An 18,657-nucleotide genomic window follows, 5' to 3' on the forward strand; every position below is an offset into this window, starting at 1 on the left:
CTAAGGGAGCATCCACAACTTTAGGCTTAGTCAAATTAAGACATCAGATAAAACCATCGTACAGAGCATGACAAATTAATACTATTCTAAAAGAGGCAAATCATGTTCTCTCTCTTGAGATTACTCATCTTAGTGAAAGTTCTAAGTGTCTGCGGCACCTGTGTGAACATGACCCCGGCATCCGCTATCAGTCACCTTCAGACTGGTTAGTTAAAAGCAACCACAGAATCGGCAATAACAGCCGTAGCTGGCCCAGAGGAAAGGTCAAGCATCGTTTGTTCAGCAAAAAACAACTCTTCCAGCCTCCGCTGCGGAGCACGTCGTCCAAAAGTCAAATGATGTTGGAGTCGCGAATGAGGACAAAAAGTTCAGAAGGCAGACGCAGAAAGAGCAGCTGTAGAAAACTGAGTAGCTGTGAGTGAAACAAATAAGAAAAAACAAAAACAACCGACGGGGTGCTGCAGAGGGGATTGCTTCGGAGAATTACCAGATGCAACTCTGAAATCTGATCAACGACCGTGGATACAGAGGCAGAGTAATACAGCAGAAACCGCTCAGGAGCTCAAAGAATGAGGGAGTTGGGTTTAAATTTGCAAAAAAGAACGTGTGCAGCTTTTTCGGTGTCATCTTCAGATTGAAATTTGACCTGGATGGGCCTGATGGTAGACATTATGGAGAAAGCTACGGCTTCCAATTTCCGACGAGATTGCACTAAGGGGTAGAGCACGGAGGTGGGGTGGTGGTGTCGGTCAGCGGTCTCCAACCTTTTTGGCACCATGGACCAATTTTCAATTAAAAAAAAAAAAAGGTTTCCTTTAATATTAGCAAATAAAATGACTCTAGTGCTGTACTATATCACCCTAAAGGCTTATCGTTCAGTGCAAAGGGTGCTTTGTCTCCGTGTGATGAATTGAAGACTTCATGGGCTTGTTGGATATCTGGTTGCAACATATTCCTACAGAGAGGGGTTGGAGCGTGTGAATCAAACCGGCAGTTCAAGTCGTACTCATGGTATTTCCTTTCAAATGCAGCTTTCTTTTTGTCTGAACACTTGGCGTCTTCTGCTGTTTCACTATTAATTCTTTCCCTCTTTTCAAAGAAGCTCTGCAGAGAGGGATGCTTTTTGCTCATCTTGGCTATGGCTTGCGTGATGGTGGTTGGGGACCGCTGGTGTAGGTGAACTTGTATTTATCAAAGGAATCCTGACGTCTGGAGTATTAACGATATTCTGAACACACTCTTATAGAAATTTACCATAAAGTTATCCGAGCAAGAAAGTGGCTTCTTTCAACAGGAAGCATCCAAAGCATGCTAGGCACCTGTCGAAGGGACATTCTCCCATGAGAAATTTATAGTCACAGTCCCACAGCCTTGACCCAAGTCCCTGTGGGATGCCATGAAAGAGCAATAGAGAGGAAAGAAAAAGTTCGGTGGCAGTCGAGTGAAACGCAGAGAAAACTTTCAGTTTGTTATATTGTCAAGCACTACTGGAGGCTAAAGCATGGCAAACAACTTTCATCTCCAGTTGTGTGTAGAATTTATTATTATTATTTTTTTTTATCTATAGTTGTTACGTTTTTTTTTCCTTCTTTACAGTCATCACCTAATCTAACCTAATTCAACCTAATTTCTATATGATATGATAATACATGATAATACACCTGAGGTAAACATGAAGTGATACGGTTATTTTTTTTTAGTGTATATAAATATATATATATATATATAATTATTTATATGCACCCCTTCAAGCTCACTCCGTGCTGTTTACCTTCGCACCACCAGGGTGCGCTCTGTTGACAATGACGACCTGCTTAATTAATTATGCTGCTTACTACAAACTATACAAACTCCTGACAGCAGCAGTCATGTGTCATGCAGCCGAACCTAGAGGCTAAGCTAGAGCCGAAGCATTTGGTGAGACTGTTTTACTCATAGAAAACTCAACGGGCAACCCTGATTATAAATGATTGGTTTAAAAAACATGAGGTAAAATGCCAAGTTGATGTCGATAAATGTTGATTTTGGTGATATCAATAATGCTATCTAGCTAGCCTTTGCAGCGAATGTCTTGGTGAAACACTTCTTATAGAAATGTTAGCTAGCGAGTTAGCCGCTTAAAATATGCGTGGCGGAGCAAACTTTTGCTTGTTTTGTGCAATAAAATGGCCGCCGTTTGAGAAGCGTTTACTTGAAAAAGTTGCAAATTTAACAGGGATTATGCCTTTTGCCGCTAAGCATAAGTATAATAATTCGTTGTTCTGGTTAGTTGTATGACTATCCAGTGTTATGCAGTGTTTGTTTTTTTTGTCCGTTTTAACAAGACTCAGGCTATAAGAACAAGCTAGGTTTAGCTAGCTGACCACCTTATTAATACCTAATTAGCCACAGCTGGTCACTGTGAACCAATTAAGGCCTTCATTGAAGAGCAAGGGAAATGAGCACTATGCTAACTGTTACTTGAGCTACTACTACTAATACAAAAAACATAATAAACCTGAAGTAACCATGACATTATAGGGGAGTTACTCCTGTACTGCACTTTTTTAAATGAATGATTTGAATTTATTTTGTTGGAATTTTTTATTACACACTTACTTAGATTAAAATATTAACAATATCAAGAGCTGTTTTTTTTTTCTTGGATGGCATTAAATTACTTTTTTTGCTTTGTTTTTCAATGAAAATGCTAAAAGGGTGTTTGTCATCACATCCTAGTCATTTGCCCAGGTTCGGGCATCATTGGGCAAACTCCCAGTGAAGCAGACATCATTAGCCCGTGTTTATTGCACACCTCTGATTCATGGCTAGATATTATTCATTCAGTTCAATTCAATTTTACTTATATAGCCTCAATAAGAATACAAATTGTCTCAAGACGCTTTTAAAAATAACAGCCTGAAACCTCCAGAACGAGCCTGAAGGCAACGGTGACAAAAAAAAACATTCTTTAACTAGAAGAAACCTTGAGCAGAACCCAGCGCATATGGAGGGACCCATCTGCCTAAGGCCAGCCAGGTAGAAACAGAGAAGATAGAGGGGAAAGAAGAGCAAGAGAAACAAGATAAACAAACTTCTGTCATAGAGACATACATCGGGCTGTAGGAAACACATAGAATCGAACAATACAAGATATAGCTGATGATGTTATGTGACAGTTTGAGAGTATAAGAGGAATCATGGGAAGGTTGGAGAATTGTTCATCCAGGTAGGAGTGGATGACTGCAGGAGGCCATGAATACTTGGCAGGCTGATGAAACCATGACAGCAGATGTAGCTTAACTCCACAGGTCAGATATACAGCACCCCAGGCCATAGACCCTCACAAAAAGGTGGAGGGGGAGGGGAAAAAGGGGGACAGCGGTTGGTAATAGAAAAGAAATTATAAGAGATGAGAGGACAGGAGCTTTGGCCAGAGAAGAGAAAGTAGAGGACATGTCCTCAGTTTGTCGTCCCCCAGCAGCTTAGGCCTATAGCAGCATAACTAAGGGATAGTTAAGTCCAGCCATAGCTATGAGCTTTGTCTAAAAGGAAAGTCTTAAGCCTGACTTTAAAAGTCGAGAGGGTGTCTGCCTCCCAAACCCCAACTAGAAGCTAGATTTTATGGAGGCGTGATTAAAAATTAGGTTAGAACAGTACCACCTCAGAGCAGCTTTTTAATGGCGTTTGCTGTCAGTTAACATCAAAGGAAAACTTTGTCGAAGTTTTACGCAGACACGAAACCGTGAAATGACATTATCTTAGTTTATTGTGCTATTTGCTGCTTGAAAAAACAAAATTAGACACAGAAAGAAAGATCATTTGTATAACAAAGAAAGGCTCAATTTATGATCAAATTAAAGTGCTAAAAGCGACGCAAATAGCATGTGATTTGCTTTAGAAATTTGTCACATAGTTAAGTTCAATCTAATCCTACTTTATACATTGAAATAGATCTTAAACTGTTAAATAGACACGCTGTTTTTGCATTTACTTTCACTTGTGCGTGCTTGTGCTTCGGACACAGTAATTTAGGTAATGCTTTGCCACAGTCTTTGGTCTGCTGTCATGTTCCGGGGGCGTCTGTGCGTCATGTGCACCTGCACCACTTGGCCAAACATCAAAGATCATGCATGCATAACTAATATGTGTTGATACTGTGGTATGGATTCATTCAAGATGTGCTCTCGGCTGTATGTTATTATGTGTTGTCATGTAAGAAATGTGACAGGCAACCCCTAGGTTACGAGCATATTAATTAGAATGATCAGTTGTAACACTTAAAAATAACTGCACACTAAAAAATTATAAAATTACTAGTAAGGTATTAGTAAACAGTAAATGCATCATTTAGAAAGCATTAGTCATGCATAAATAGTCATTAGTTAACAGTTTATAAATGCAGTTATAAGTTCTTTTCTTTTTAATTCATAAGCAATATTGGCAAACTATTCAGTAATGAGTCATTTAGAAAGTTAAAGTGAATAAAGATGTTAATAAGTGGTTTATAAACATGTAGTATTACAGTAATCCATGATTAGTGCTGGTAAAAATGTGTTGAACGTTAGCAAACATGTTTTGTGAGCTCATTTACAGTGAGAACTATCTATGACTATCAATGAAGTGGATATAAAGGCTCAGTTATATCAGTGATACAAAACAGACATATTTTGACTTCCAGAGAACATAACTACAGTAATATTACACTAAACCTCTACAATATGATACAATACAACAAATACATTGTTTAGCCAATAATTAATATAAAATGTGCCAAAATTAAACTGACAACTGACTTAGCATTAGAGAAAAGGACTTAAGCTTCTATCTGCGTACTAATGTCTATGAATGTAGGAGTGATGCTTCATAATGACAAATTAAGTAATTCTTTGTAGTGTGCAGTTATTATAACACGTTACTTAATATACATATGCAGTTGTTTATTACTGGGTGGTTGGGATGTGATAATCGACATTTGTATTAGTGCTTAACACTTACTACGACTAAGTTGGCCACAAGACTTGGTTCCACACAAACTACCCCTCTTTGCCCATTTTCAGATTAGCCGAGAGTTCATTCATTCATACTGAATTTCAAAACTGCTCAACAGAAATTCAAAGGTTTTCACTTGTGTGTTCCATTGACTGTGAGTTATTTTGTCAATCTCTACATTCAGCTTGTGGTACACACTGGTTGTTTCAGGCTTTCATACTGAACTTCAAAGCTGCTCTTCAGGAAATGTCCAGATAAAATGATGAAAGCTATGTTTGTCCTTATCTGCCACGGTTGGACTAAAATTGCAACAGGCTTTAAAGAGTTGCCATCACCTTTGGACTCAGACTTGACCATTTGAATTTTGCATCAAACTATCGGTTGGTTATTAGAAAGGATATTTTACTCAGACAGTTTTATGTTTGCTGTCTGTTCAGCTGTTTGTTCATCCCACCACATGTTTCAGTGTTTCTAAAACATTACAAATACATGGTAATTGCAATTAGTCCGTCTTTGCTGATAGAGAGGAATCTGTTGAGGTTTCCTGTCCTGTTGGGGTCCTGGCATTTTAATAATTTGTGGATGATTCAGAGGCTCGTTATACAAAAAGTTAGCCTTGAATGCCTGAGGGAACATCTGGCTTAATGGAAGTTGGCTTGATGGAGGTGGACTTCATACCTGACCTTGCAACCAACTGTGCAGTTGATTGGATTTTACTGTTTTTTTTCTTCCTTTCTTTTTTTTTTTGTTGTCTGACCGTTATTGTCCTTCTGTGCATTTGTTCTCAGGTTAACTGGGTTCCAGCTGCCTTCACCCATTGTGAGTACAGGCTCCAGACTCACACTGTGGCTCCTGTCTGACTACGCCGTCAGTGGGCAGGGATTTAAAGCGATATATGAAGGTAATGCAACTTCTACGTTATTTGTTCATTTTCCACTGGTAATAATGTTATGTTCTTACAACATAAATGTGAATACAACAAATTCACATTAGATCTCAAAGTACTTAAAAAAGCTACATTCGTCACTTCAGATGTGTTTCCTCAATTCATTCCTATGTCACTGTTATCATGCTAGTAATTTATGCAAATGATTTTGAATATAATGGTATCTTTCAGCCATTAGCTTAATGAAAATTCTTCAGTGCTACTTAGCCAAAACCTCTCTAATACATTGATAAAAGGGAGAAAACAAAGAGAAAAGGCGAGAATATGTTGTAGATCCCATAAAAGTGCAGAATGAGCAGTGGGCTTTGAACTAATTGTGTCAATTCACAGTTTTATTTAAAGCCATTCTAATGAGGTAGGTTATCATCTCATACTTCCCAGGCTGCAATGGAAACTTCATCTTGGTGACATGGGATGCTTTATGACCCATGACGGAATGATATTAATGATAGCACTCTTAAATCCCATGCAGGAGAAATGGTGTGCCTAGGGAGGAGAAGGAAATACAAGTGAGTGACTAATTAGGCTAATTACCTGACAGGGGTTTGTCAGTCTTTTTGAGATATCGTGGGGATGAGACCCGTTGAAGCAACATCATGAGACTTGGGAGGCTTAAGACCACACCGTTTGACTAGATAATACCAAAGACAAAAGGGCAAAGAGACAAGCAGTGGAGTTTGTCAACTCCACTGGGAGCGAATAGGGATGTTGAGCATTTCTACTTGCACTAGTGACAAAACTGTCAGACTTTGTCAAACTTCTGACCCTGTATGATGTACTGTAAGTGTCTCTTTCTGCTATGTAACCACAATCATGGCTACATATGGCTGTTAAGGACTGAACACTTTGACCAGCTTAAGTTTTGCTAATGCTTTGCAGCCATTCCTTAAGATTCAGACAGTGTACAGTATATGACACAAATATATCAGTAAGGCTAAGTGAATAAAGTCAAATCTATAGTGTATGGCTTTTAAACATACGTGAGATCACTCATTGCTGATTATAAGCGCTAGTTAAATCTGTATTTTTCAGTTAAATGGCTTTAGTAATTGGTGCACTGGTAACAATATGTTTCGCAGTTTGCCAGAGCTAAAGATGGGAGCTACAGTAGCAATGCAGCCTTTAGTATTTCAGAGAAACCAGAGTAACTACTGCAACTTTGTATGAATCACCATCTCAATTGGTTAAGAATAATCTCATATAAATGAGGAACATTTGATTCTGTAAGCTTATGTCATACAGACATGTTTCTTTTGTAATTACTATCATCACCCTAAGGGGGAGACAAAAGTTCTGTTCTACAGCTGTAAATGTTTTGGGGGCTTTAGTACCAAGGAGAATAGGGATATGAAGCCTTTTTCAGCGCCAGGGGAAATGAGAGCAAAGCCATAATTACCTGTCACCCACCTCACATGATACTGGCGAACCAACTGCAATGACCCATGTCACATGGGAAAAGAGAGAGGCTCCAGCGTGCTGACATGTGGTGCTGCCCTATAGGTTGGACTGAATGTTAATTGGAGAGTGAGAAATAGAGTAGAGGAGGTATGCAAATCCTAGCACCAGTTCATTGGAACTGAACTGAAAGACAGTCACCCACAGTTGGCTTCTTAGGCTTCTTAAAAACACAATTTTTCATTGGTATTTTTATTGATATTGTTACAGTAAGTCAAAAAATTGACTTCTGCACTTCTATCCCTTGTGACACAACCTGAATTATACTATATTTTGTTCATGCTTTGAACATATTTGTCAATTTCCTTATAGTCTATGTAGTTCTTTGGCTCCTTTATTTTTTTTTGTTTCTCTACAGAGGTAATGAATCTCCCATGTTTTAGCAAGACCTGCTTTATCTGGTTACTTATTGCTATTTACACAAGGCACGAAATCAGCAAGATTGTTTCAGCAACGTAGGTAAACCAGCAGGAAATTGCATTCATACAAGCATTCTACGGTAAACAAAGAAAATATGGAACAGGTTTTAAAAGACTGACTGTATTCATTTTTGTGTAAAAAATTGGAGATAGAGATTTAATGTTTTAATTTAATTTTGTCCTGTTCATTACCACAGTAGGGAGTTTCTTCTTTTATCATTTGGAAAGCTTACACCTGGACCCCCCAGGAGCAGTGTAAAGTTTCAAATAACTTTTCTGCAATTGAACAACCCAGGAATCCGTGAGACAGCGGGGAAATGTCCCAGAGGCTGACAAACTGTTTTGTGTGGATTTGTACAAAGTCGGTTTGACCAGAAGCCACTGGTGTTGAGCCACTATTCTGTTTTGATTTGATTAGTTCACAGCTAGTGATAGTGCACAGTGGTCTGCAGGGCACAAGTTTGAGAACACTGAGCTCACTGTGTATCAGCACAAAAAGATACTCCTTTCTAGTGTTAGTAAGGTGGTGATTTACTGAGTAACTTCAGAATTTGTCACATGCGCTGTATTTGTGAGATTAGGCTTTCCTCATTTGGTATTCTTCTCTCCACAGTTGTTTATTTAAGCAGTTTGTTTCACTCCATTTGAGCCAAATATACTTATAAACAAATAACTTTGCACATGACCAGTCTTGGTTCCTTCCTCTAACTGCACTAGTCACCCGATTTTATTGCAGTGAAATGTGATCTGCAACTGCAAGCCTGTGTGCATAATGGATTTCTACATAATCTCATTTTATAGTCTCCTAGAGAGCACTGCTTATAGCTGCATGTCAAGCCCATCCTTAGTTTAGCTATAGAACTCAATGGTCCACGTTGACGTTTGTGTTTGTGCAGATTTGTATTTGTGCAGGCTTTTTTTTCTCATTTTTATAGTTTTCTGTTTTACTTACTCTCAGCCATCAGGTGTTTGTTACTTTTCACCCATGTAACAGTGCACGTCCAGGTTGCATGTGTAAAATTTACCTCAGGAAATGAAATTTGGGATTATTGTACTTGCTAGAGAATGCCAGCTGTGCATGGGTCAACTCACCCAAAATGCACTTTGTTTGTGTCACAGCTGTGGCGCATCAGAATTATGCGTCTGTCATGGTTCACAAGGGAAGTGTGATAGGTGGTTTTTGTTCTTTTGGAATTTACTTATGTGGATATGTATGTTGTAAATATAACGTATATAAATGCCGTATATAAACCGTCCCATTTTTAGCTCTTGTTTTGCTGGCTTAATACACTGCTTAGCCAGAGATGGCAACTGTTGTTCTTGGCTTTGTTACTAATAAAGTGGTTTGAGAGGGGATCAGTGAGAGGCTCTTACTCTGTTTTTGTTCACATATGTGTTATCTGTGTTCAATAGTATGTTGGTGTTCTTCAGTGTGGGGAATCTGAATTTCTTTACTGGATGGCCTTCCATTTTCTCCAGTGATCTTTTTTTCTTAGCCTGATTGACTTTTCTCAGCACAGCTTTTGGCAGTAAAACCTCACTACTCCACCGCCTCTGTTTATTAGGGCTGTGCTTACCATCCACCATTTTGGTGTGAGCCCATCTCGTCTATATTAGATATCTGTTCCTTTTCAGCCTACACTGCAATAAGCCTAAGTGCTGCACAGTCCATCTCCCCAACACACTGCGTAATGGCCGAGACCACTCTGGAATCTCTCCCCTCTCATCACCATGGCAACCACCAGACTCCTTTTTTCCATCTTATTCTTCCCTTTTTCTTCTCCATCTCTTCGCCGAACCTTTATTCATGTTTAATCTGTAGCAATAGAGAAGGGGGTTAAAAAAGGCAAACGGAATTGGAAACATTTGCTGAGCTTCTAAAAATATCTACTGGGAACAGAAGGGAACTCTTATCTCGTCGTGTCTTACTGCAGTCCTCCCGCTCCACCATTGCCTGTTTTCCCCTCCATCTTTTTTTCTTCTTCTGTACCTCTCAGCCCCTATTGCTGCTGCACCTTGAATTTCATCCTCAGTGCCTCCCGTATTGTGTTGCGTCTCGCGTCTTCCCTAATGTTGTTGCTCGCTCTCGCTTTCCCCCTTGAATATTAAAGCACTGTGATGATTATCCAGTCATGTGTTGCCAAGTTTCTCTTCCGTCTGTGTGTTAGTTGCATAGTCAATGTGCCTCCCAACTGGGTCATCCGAAGAAAAAACCACAGCCTGCACGACTCAATCAGTCTGCCTCCTCAGCAAGTCGCCGCAGGTGTCTGAAATAGGGGAAAAAAGCATGTGCACAAATGTTTTATGGAACAGTTTAGTATACACTTTATAACCAGTCTTGCCTATATTTATACCACAGAAATAAATCCCTTGTTGTATCTGAGTTTAGGGTGAATTTTAAATGTATTTCAGTTGTGTTATCTGCTGTGGTTTATTATTAAAGGGGAGGCTTCAAAAACTAATAAAATAATATAAAATAAACAGGCCGCGAATATATGAGGGGTTCACTGTAACAATAATTCCATCATAGGCGATCACATACTTTTCTGAAAGTGAGTAAAAGAGCAGCAGAGGGAGTTTTTCCAGCAGCACAGCTTTTTGTCTGCATCCATCTGAGCCGATCTACAATAGTGTCTCTATCTTCAACCACCCCCACCTTCCATCTCCCTCCTCTCCATTATATTGAGAGAGAGGATGGTGGGGGTCGACTAGATGAGGGTGATGAGAGAGCAGTGAAGCATGAGTGAGTCTAGTGCCTAATTGAAAAATGAGGCTTGTCCCCTTAAGTTGTGGAGTTGGCCAAGTGAAAGTGTGATGACAGAGGCAAAAGAGAGTGTATAGAAATCCTGCAGTCCTGATGTTCTCATTTTCTCCATAGGGCGTAATACACATTTTACTCAGGGATCTATTATGGCCCCGTTTGTGTCTGTAATTTAAAAGGTAGAGTTGAGTGAGTTTTACAACATGTTCAGCACCTAATAGAGACTTTCCTTGGATGTTGTTGTTGTTGTTGTTTGCCTCGGTAGAGGATTAGGAAAATGTACGGAAGTAATTGTTTGCTAAAGAGCAGTTTACATTGTTTCTGATTACATGTTCACATGTTCCAGTCTTTTCTTAATTTATATGAATAGAGTTACTGACTACAGCCTGTAATGATACCTATTGTGCAAAAGAAATAAATAACAAAAACAGACATAGAGAATATGTTTGTAACACATGTAAACAAATTACAATAAGTAAAAAGGCTTTACCTACCACCACATTGCCGTATACTTCCAACCTGGTTATACACTGAGGCAGAAACTTCCCAAAGACAAAACACCCAGGCAAAATCAGAGAAATGTAGTTTGCACAGTTCAGTGCTGTACACCTGATGGACAAGGGACATTACTTTGAGGACTACAACATACCCATTTTAGCCAGAGAATACCGATGGTTTGAAAAAGAAGTAAAGGAAGCCATCTATGTCAAATTTGAAAACCCTTCTCTGAACAGGAGTGGTCGACCTAGTCTAAATATCTGCCCCCTAGAAGTTTCAGTCCAGTTCATACCTTGAGACTGGAGCCAATAATGGGTTGTTAGAGCATCTCATCTCATCTTCCATACCGCTTAATCCTGCACTAGGATCGTGGGGGCTTCTGGAGCCTATTGTTAGAGTACCATTCAGTGGGGAAAGGAAACAAAAGTAGAAAATAGCCAAAATAGTTTCCTATAACTACAGATAGTTATTAGGTATCTTGCAATTAACAGACCATAGTCATGCAACTTGCAGATGTTCTGCAGATGTTTCTATTTAAACCCCAACTCAACACACGTCCTTTAAACGTGAAGAAGCTGCTTGGATGAGTAGCACAATGTCTCCAAGAATCTCTACAAGTCCAGATGCTGTTGCTTTATTCTCTTTGTGAATACTTAATAGACCAGCGTTTATGAGGAAGAGTATGTTTTACGTAGAGCCTGTATGGTTGGATACATGTCTTGCATCTCTCCGCCGGTATGAAATGAAGCTTTGAGAGGTATAGCGCATTTGTTTGTAATGTCTGGCGCTTTGGGACCAGTAACTGGGTTCAGAAACTAATTAAGGTGTTTCGTCATTATTATCACTGTTGTGTGTTTTGTGTTAACAGACCTGTAACTCAAAATGTAACAAGAATAGGAAAACATTCAAACACATTTGCATCAGTCGATTACAGTATCTCTGGTAAATAAATGAGCTTAATCCGGTGTACGGTATCCAAGTTTGCTGAGGTATGATGTCTTGCCTGGAGAAGTCACTGGCACTTTGAGTGTCAGCATGGTTTTAGGCTGCCTGTAACTGTATAAAGTTCTAAATGGTTGGTAGTGCAAAGACTGTGGAAGAGATGCAATGATATAGTCTATAGTAAAGTGAATATGTTCAGAATCATCTCCACTAATCTCGGGTATCTTAGACTCAGCACCACTGTTCACTGATTGTAGTTCTTTCTGGTCTAACTGCTTACCTGTCTGCCTGTCTATCACTGACTGCTCTCCTGGCTGGACAGGTTATAAATGCACTTTGTGTGGTGTGTTTAGTGTAGGTGAGTACGTTAGAGTGAGTTTGAGGGATTAGAGAAAGTGTATGCGTGGACACACACAGCAGTCTTTCCTCAGCTGTGAAAACAAGAAGGCCGTTGCCTCAATGTTTGCATGCTGATAAGTTTCCCTGTCTTTCCTCCACCTCTTTTCTGAAACACAGGTTTTTAAACTGTCCTTTCCCATCTGCTTATTCAGTAGTCTCAATGATGTTTGGATGGAAAGAATTACTAGTATTATGACTACTAATTAATAATTAGCAATATCAGTTAAATCTTTATTGACTGCAATCTGCCTATTGTAAAATATAATGTCATCCATCAATGTTTATTTCAGGGTTTGTGAGCCTGGCAGCATTTGTTGGATGGAACTGCAACGAACTATAGCATAAAATATCACGAGAGATCATGATCGTAATGATGTTCAACGCAACCGTAGCTGACAAGCAAAACAGCCAGTAACACAAAAGGCATTCCTGTCATTCGCAGTTCAGTTGAGTCAATGTTGGCCTGGCCTCAGATTAACAAAACGGCAGGTGAGCGCCTCCTGCTCAGTAAGTTATTACAGAAACTATAGGATCCTACTTCCCACCAGTCTGTTACTGCTCTGCACTGCCAGACCATTAAAAAAAAGAAACATGACCCCAGTGGTGTGCTGGCCATTAGGCACACCAGGAAAAATCCTGGGTTGACTGCCACGTTGGTGCACTACCAACGAGCCGTCCTTGTGTGATTTTCATTTGCATGGCTGCATTTGTCGTGACACACTTGGCTCCCTGTCCCCCACTTCTACTGGTCCCTGATGGCAGGACTAACACCTTTATTTGTCATAAATCCTGTATCTGTTGTTTCAAATCAGTTTTCCACTGGTTTTGCAGTCTGACTCAGACCACCCTATTTAAGTTTGTATATTTATATTTCATATGAATGCATATTGCTTTTGCAATTGCCTTTACATTTACATTTAATCCCATTCTATGTTGGACAATGCAATAGCTAGCTTTAATTTTCAATTTTCACATGTCATGTGAAAAAAGGTTTTGTAACAAATGGTTGCTCATTGAATTTGTATCATTGATTTTGTATCATTGAATTCATGCAAATTCCATGTTGGCTGAAGCTCAACAGTTGAGTTATTTTATTTTTTTCCCCATAATTCAGGGATAAAAATAATGCAAAAGAAAGGAGAAGGTAAAATGAGTATCGGCTGCTGTCCATATTCTTATTTTAAACACTAGTGTCGGCCAAAATTTTACAGCTGGTTCCTCCCACTGCCTCTCTGCTGATTATTGCTGAACTGCAGGCCTCTCAGGAGGTTCTGCTTTCGTCTACACTTAAACAGAGCACAAATGTACAGATTTAACAAACACGCTGTGACCTGCAGTTACAGGTATATTTGAATATGTTCAGTTAAGCAATCATCGCAAAATAAGGTTGAAAGAATAATCCCCCAGGATATTATATTACTTCTACATATCCTCGTTTACTTTGATGGTGTTATTTTTTTATTTACACAGAAGTTTATTTCCTTGTAGATTGTTAAGGGCTTGTTCCGTCATTGCTTTTGCTCAGGGATAACCAAATGTGTGCCTCATGTCCACAGATTTCTAATTAGATTAAATTATGAGTATTAGAAAAACAAATACCACCTGAGTTAAGTTTACTCTCTCTACTGAGATTTTTCATATAGAAAATCAAAAATGTCGTTTTACTTTGCCCTTAGAATGCAGACATGGCATGATTTTTCTTAATTCATTGATGGATGAAGGATGAAGGACAAACCAATAAGGGTCCTCTATCCTTGATCGTAATGTTCAAGTTGTTTACATGGATCTTAAAGTAGAGTGGACCATAGTACAAGGAGATGTTTTGTACTATCACAGCAGAAAAAAAGGGCAGGTGCAATTAATAAAATTAAACATGGCGTTTCTGTTTATGTATGCAAGTTTTTTTTTTTTTTTTTTTGTCTGGTCTTGGCTGTTATGCAAGCTTGCTCACTACCATGCCTTGTGGGACAGATAAATGGAACTTAGTTGTTGCTAATGTCATTAATTGCACCAGTGATTTTCCCTCTACGGCGAGTAAAATAGTTGGTGCAAAAAAGGTCGACTGTGTGTTCATGTTATCCTTAGTAATGTGAAGTCAACCTTGATGTTTTAGGAATATGTATGTAGGTTTCGTTTGCTGTTCCGCTGGCCATTCTCAAGGCAATCATTCTGACTCACATCTGCACAGGTTGGGATTTCAATTATTAATGAAGGCTGTGTTGTTATTTACAGTACCAATGCACCATGCACATTTGCACACTTGAACACCTAAAATACCCACCCAAAATATGTTAACAGTAAACTACAACTAGGTCTAGGAAATAGCAATTTATAGATTTGGGGAATATATTCAGTGTCACCACTGCCAGTCTAGAGCGCAAAGGTCATCATCAAGACTTCTGTAGCAGCATTAGAGAGACTGTACTGCAAGAACCCTGCCTCCGATTATAAGCTATAAGCAAGACAAAATTAGTACATAAGACCAAAAGTAACCTTCATCAAAACTGAATGAAAGCCAGACATTTGGAGAAAAACAGGAACTGCAAATTGTCCAAACCATTTCATGGTCATGTTTTCTGCTTTGGGAACTGACTCACTTATGTTTTACAGATGATGACAGCAGGAGGATGAAGTGCACCAACAAATTTTGTCTGGTTATATCCAGATCAATGCCTCAAATCTCACTGACTGTTCCTTATGATTTATTCCAGTGTGAAGTATACATAATAAATATCAAGCATATCGAGCAAAAGTAAATGTTTCAACAAATAGGTCTATGTATATGTTGGCATACTGAATGGCAGAACATGAAGTTCCAAAAAAAAAAATGACTAGCATGCCTCAGGAATTGAGCTGTTGAATTGTAAATGTCAACCATGTAAGAGTTCGACAGAACAGATATCTGCAGCTGGAGATTAGGGTAGACCTGGCTATGGCCCAGTGTTTTGTGTTTGCAGGCATATTAAAAATTTTGTCAACAAACATATTCTCTTCCATAAGTAGTGTCTCACTGGTGTTATTTCCATAAACCACGAGTGAAGTTTTGACCAGGACGTTCTGCATACAAATAAACGTATGTGTGTTTTCTTATGCTCTCACTAAGTCCAGATCTTCTTGGCTTGGTACCTTAGTACAAGGTAAAATCCTGGCCTTGCAAAATGTTTTCATTAAGTTTATTTTTGTGTGTGCATGACTGTGTGTGCGTGTGTGCTAATTCAAACGGTCGACCTTGCAAGAACAGCATTGAGTCTGCTTAAAAAACTGTTTCCAATACCAGCATATGTAAGTGGCTATAGAACCCCAGCTTCATAAATATAACTGCAGTAGCTGTAATTGGTTACAGAGCGAATCACTGTTTTTTCACAAGAGCTAAATCATCCACTTTTTTTTTCCATAAAAGTCCTAATAACTTTGGTCCGAGTCAGACTGACAATAACACAGCTGCCCTTGTGACAATAGGATGCCTCTCTAATGTTAGTCTGACTGCAGATCAATAACTTCTCCAGCAACAAATGGTTCCTTTCTTCACCTTTGATATCATATGTGGGTTGCTCCAAGAAGAATGGCACAGTGACATGCAGATATGCTCAGAATTCAAGGACATGGCCCCAGCTAATGTTAAACGTAAGCCTGGCTATTGAGGCTGTAATTTTAATGTATGCGTTTACTAATTTTCTCGGAAAATATGGCCTGTCTGCCGCGTCCGGGTAAGCAGTGCTTCCGCTCCAGCAGATTGTGGCTGTTATTAGTGTCTGGCATGGGAATCGGCTGCCAGCATGTCTGACCATTAAATGCTTCTGACACTTAATTAATGGCTGATTGTTGTGCGGCAGTTCTCCGTCAACATAATGAAGGCTGGTTCAGCGCGCACACACACACACACACACACACACACACACACACACAAAGTCATGTCTCTATCTTTGAAACAGACTTTCCATTTGGCATAATGTATTTCCATACCCTTTACCCAAACTGTATCAGCTAAGTGGCTAACCCTAACAATAGTCTATTTCTAAGTTTGAGCAGGTTTTAACTCTCAAAAAGTTTTGCTGGGGGGGGGGGTTACATTTCTGGGCCAAGCAAGAACACACACTTACATAAATCCATAAGTGAACGTGATGCACATACTTTCACGTACCCCTATTCTTCAGCGGTTCAAAGCACCAGAAAACCTCTGATGAATTTTGTAACCCGTGGGACATTAATATTTTAAGTCCATCTACAGCTAAATCAGTGAGTCTCTGTTTTGAATAGTGTAGGACAATTATGAGGAAGAAAAATCCTTTCTGTCTCTACTTCTCTGGTATTCTTTATGCCGTATTCTCTCTAGAGACAGTGGAACGTCTCGACTTCTGAACAGTCTGAATTCTTAGCGCACACGTCAGAAAAGTGAGTGAAGTTACAAAGCATCTCCTTAGACTTAGTTCAAGTGTAATCATCCAGTACATTGTTCCTAACTTAAAATGACTGGCATGGCTGGGTTAAGAGAGTGATGTAGTTGTTGAAATCCTTCCAGGCTCTTTCCTTGCATCATATTATGTTAATATTTGATATTGAATCCCACATCTAAGCCTTTTTGGGATTATTTTTCACAATTTCTTTATTCTTTTTCTCTTTTTATAGAACTGACATGAGCTAAGAGAGCTCTTGACAGTTCCCATTGCCCCACTAAGTCATTGCCAGGCACGTCGGCTCTGCACAGCACCACATGACACACTCATTTTTTTGGGGATCTTTACCCTCATTCCTTCCCGCCCTCCATTTGTTTTCTGGGTGAATGGGCAGCGAGACAGGGTCTAGTCTGCGGTCAGGACAAAGTTGTTGTTTTGCTCTCCAGATAAAGGGTGGAAAACAGCACTACTCCCACATCGTAGTTCCACACAGACACACAAACACACACACACAGAAGCCCTACAAGTGCATCCATTCACAGGAATGCACACTCAAACATAGCATCCGCAGTGGAGCATGCATAGAAAGGTCATCCTTCCCTGTGAACCCTTGGCTTTGGGTGAGTTGGTTTGCAGTGTCTCAGAGCGTGTGCTCATGTCCACCTATACCAGCTTTCTGTAACTGCCTGTGTGGGCAACTGCATACATGCCTTTAACCTTGGAGGAAATTGTACAAAACTAAAAAACAAAAAACAAAACAATTTTTGACCTCATGGTCTCATGGAGAAAGGGCACGGTTATCCTCTCTTTTATTTTCTTACATTCAGTTGGAAATGAGAGGGTGAGAAATTATTTCCAAAGTGAAGTCGGCACAGTGCCACTGTGTCAGCTAGACATGGCATGCTCTTGACAGCACTTAAATTGCGTTTTTTGAAGCAGCTATGTAAACATGAAGTACAACGCAGAAAAACATCACAAGAATAATGTGCACTAAAGCTAGAAAAACTCTTGTCCAATGTCAGAAATTGGTCATTAGACATTTAATCCAAGGCCGTAAGAGTCCTGACCTTTAAGGATCTGAACATTTCCACCCACGTTTCTTTCCCAGTTCCGGTGTGAGTACGTGACTCCTCTTTGGTATGGGGACGTTTGACCCCTGATGGCAGTGTTTTTTCTACTTTTGTTTATTGTTCCTTTATGAGAATGCAAAGGACTTTGTGACATGCTGAACTAGTGGTGGGAATTGTCAAGGACTTCATGATACGTTACGTATCACGATACTTGAGTCACGTTATGATACATTATTGTGGTATTATGATAATATTTTACATAGTTCACTGAGACATTTTTTAAATGCGGCTTAAAATACAAGTTGTACATATGTACATCAGATGACAGTGATTATTCACTGGACAAACTCAGTTGATAAAACAGTATTAATCCAAAATAAATTCAGTTCAAATCCCTTTCCCATTTACTGCACTTCTACAGAAAGTGGATCAAGTTTCTTGACTCTTACATATCAAAATACAGTTCACAGTTGTCTGCTTGAACAAAAATGTCTGCCACTGTTTGAACACTCCACTGAATAGATGTTAAAAGAAAATGCCTATACATAAGTATTGCCAAAGTACTGTGTTATCCAATGTAGTTTGCTTCGGATCAACAGGTTTTGGTGGCTGTGGCCACTGCTGCGCTGATATTTCATGGTGTCTCATTAGATGAGTTTGCAGGTTGGTCGTGTTCCCTGAGTATCTAACTAGAGTGAATCTAACTGGGTGTAACACCATTCGGTTGTGAGCACTTCTATAATGTGTGTATGTGCTAGGTTTTCTGTGTGCATTCAGGAGGAATGAACATTTGCGTGTTTTT

At 39.4% G+C, this 18,657-nt stretch overlaps 1 protein-coding gene across 1 annotated transcript in view; it reads left to right on the forward strand.

The window, feature by feature from the left end:
- Positions 1 to 18,657, forward strand: part of csmd2 (CUB and Sushi multiple domains 2) — a 236,551-nt gene that overhangs the window by 38,004 nt on the left and 179,890 nt on the right. The window contains exon 3 of the mRNA XM_047605624.1: positions 5,760 to 5,872. Coding sequence (XP_047461580.1) covers positions 5,760 to 5,872 — 113 coding nt within the window. The remainder of the gene's footprint in view (positions 1 to 5,759; positions 5,873 to 18,657) is intronic.

Source organism: Mugil cephalus, chromosome 14 (genome assembly GCF_022458985.1).
Source record: "Mugil cephalus isolate CIBA_MC_2020 chromosome 14, CIBA_Mcephalus_1.1, whole genome shotgun sequence".
Lineage (NCBI taxonomy): Eukaryota > Metazoa > Chordata > Actinopteri > Mugiliformes > Mugilidae > Mugil > Mugil cephalus.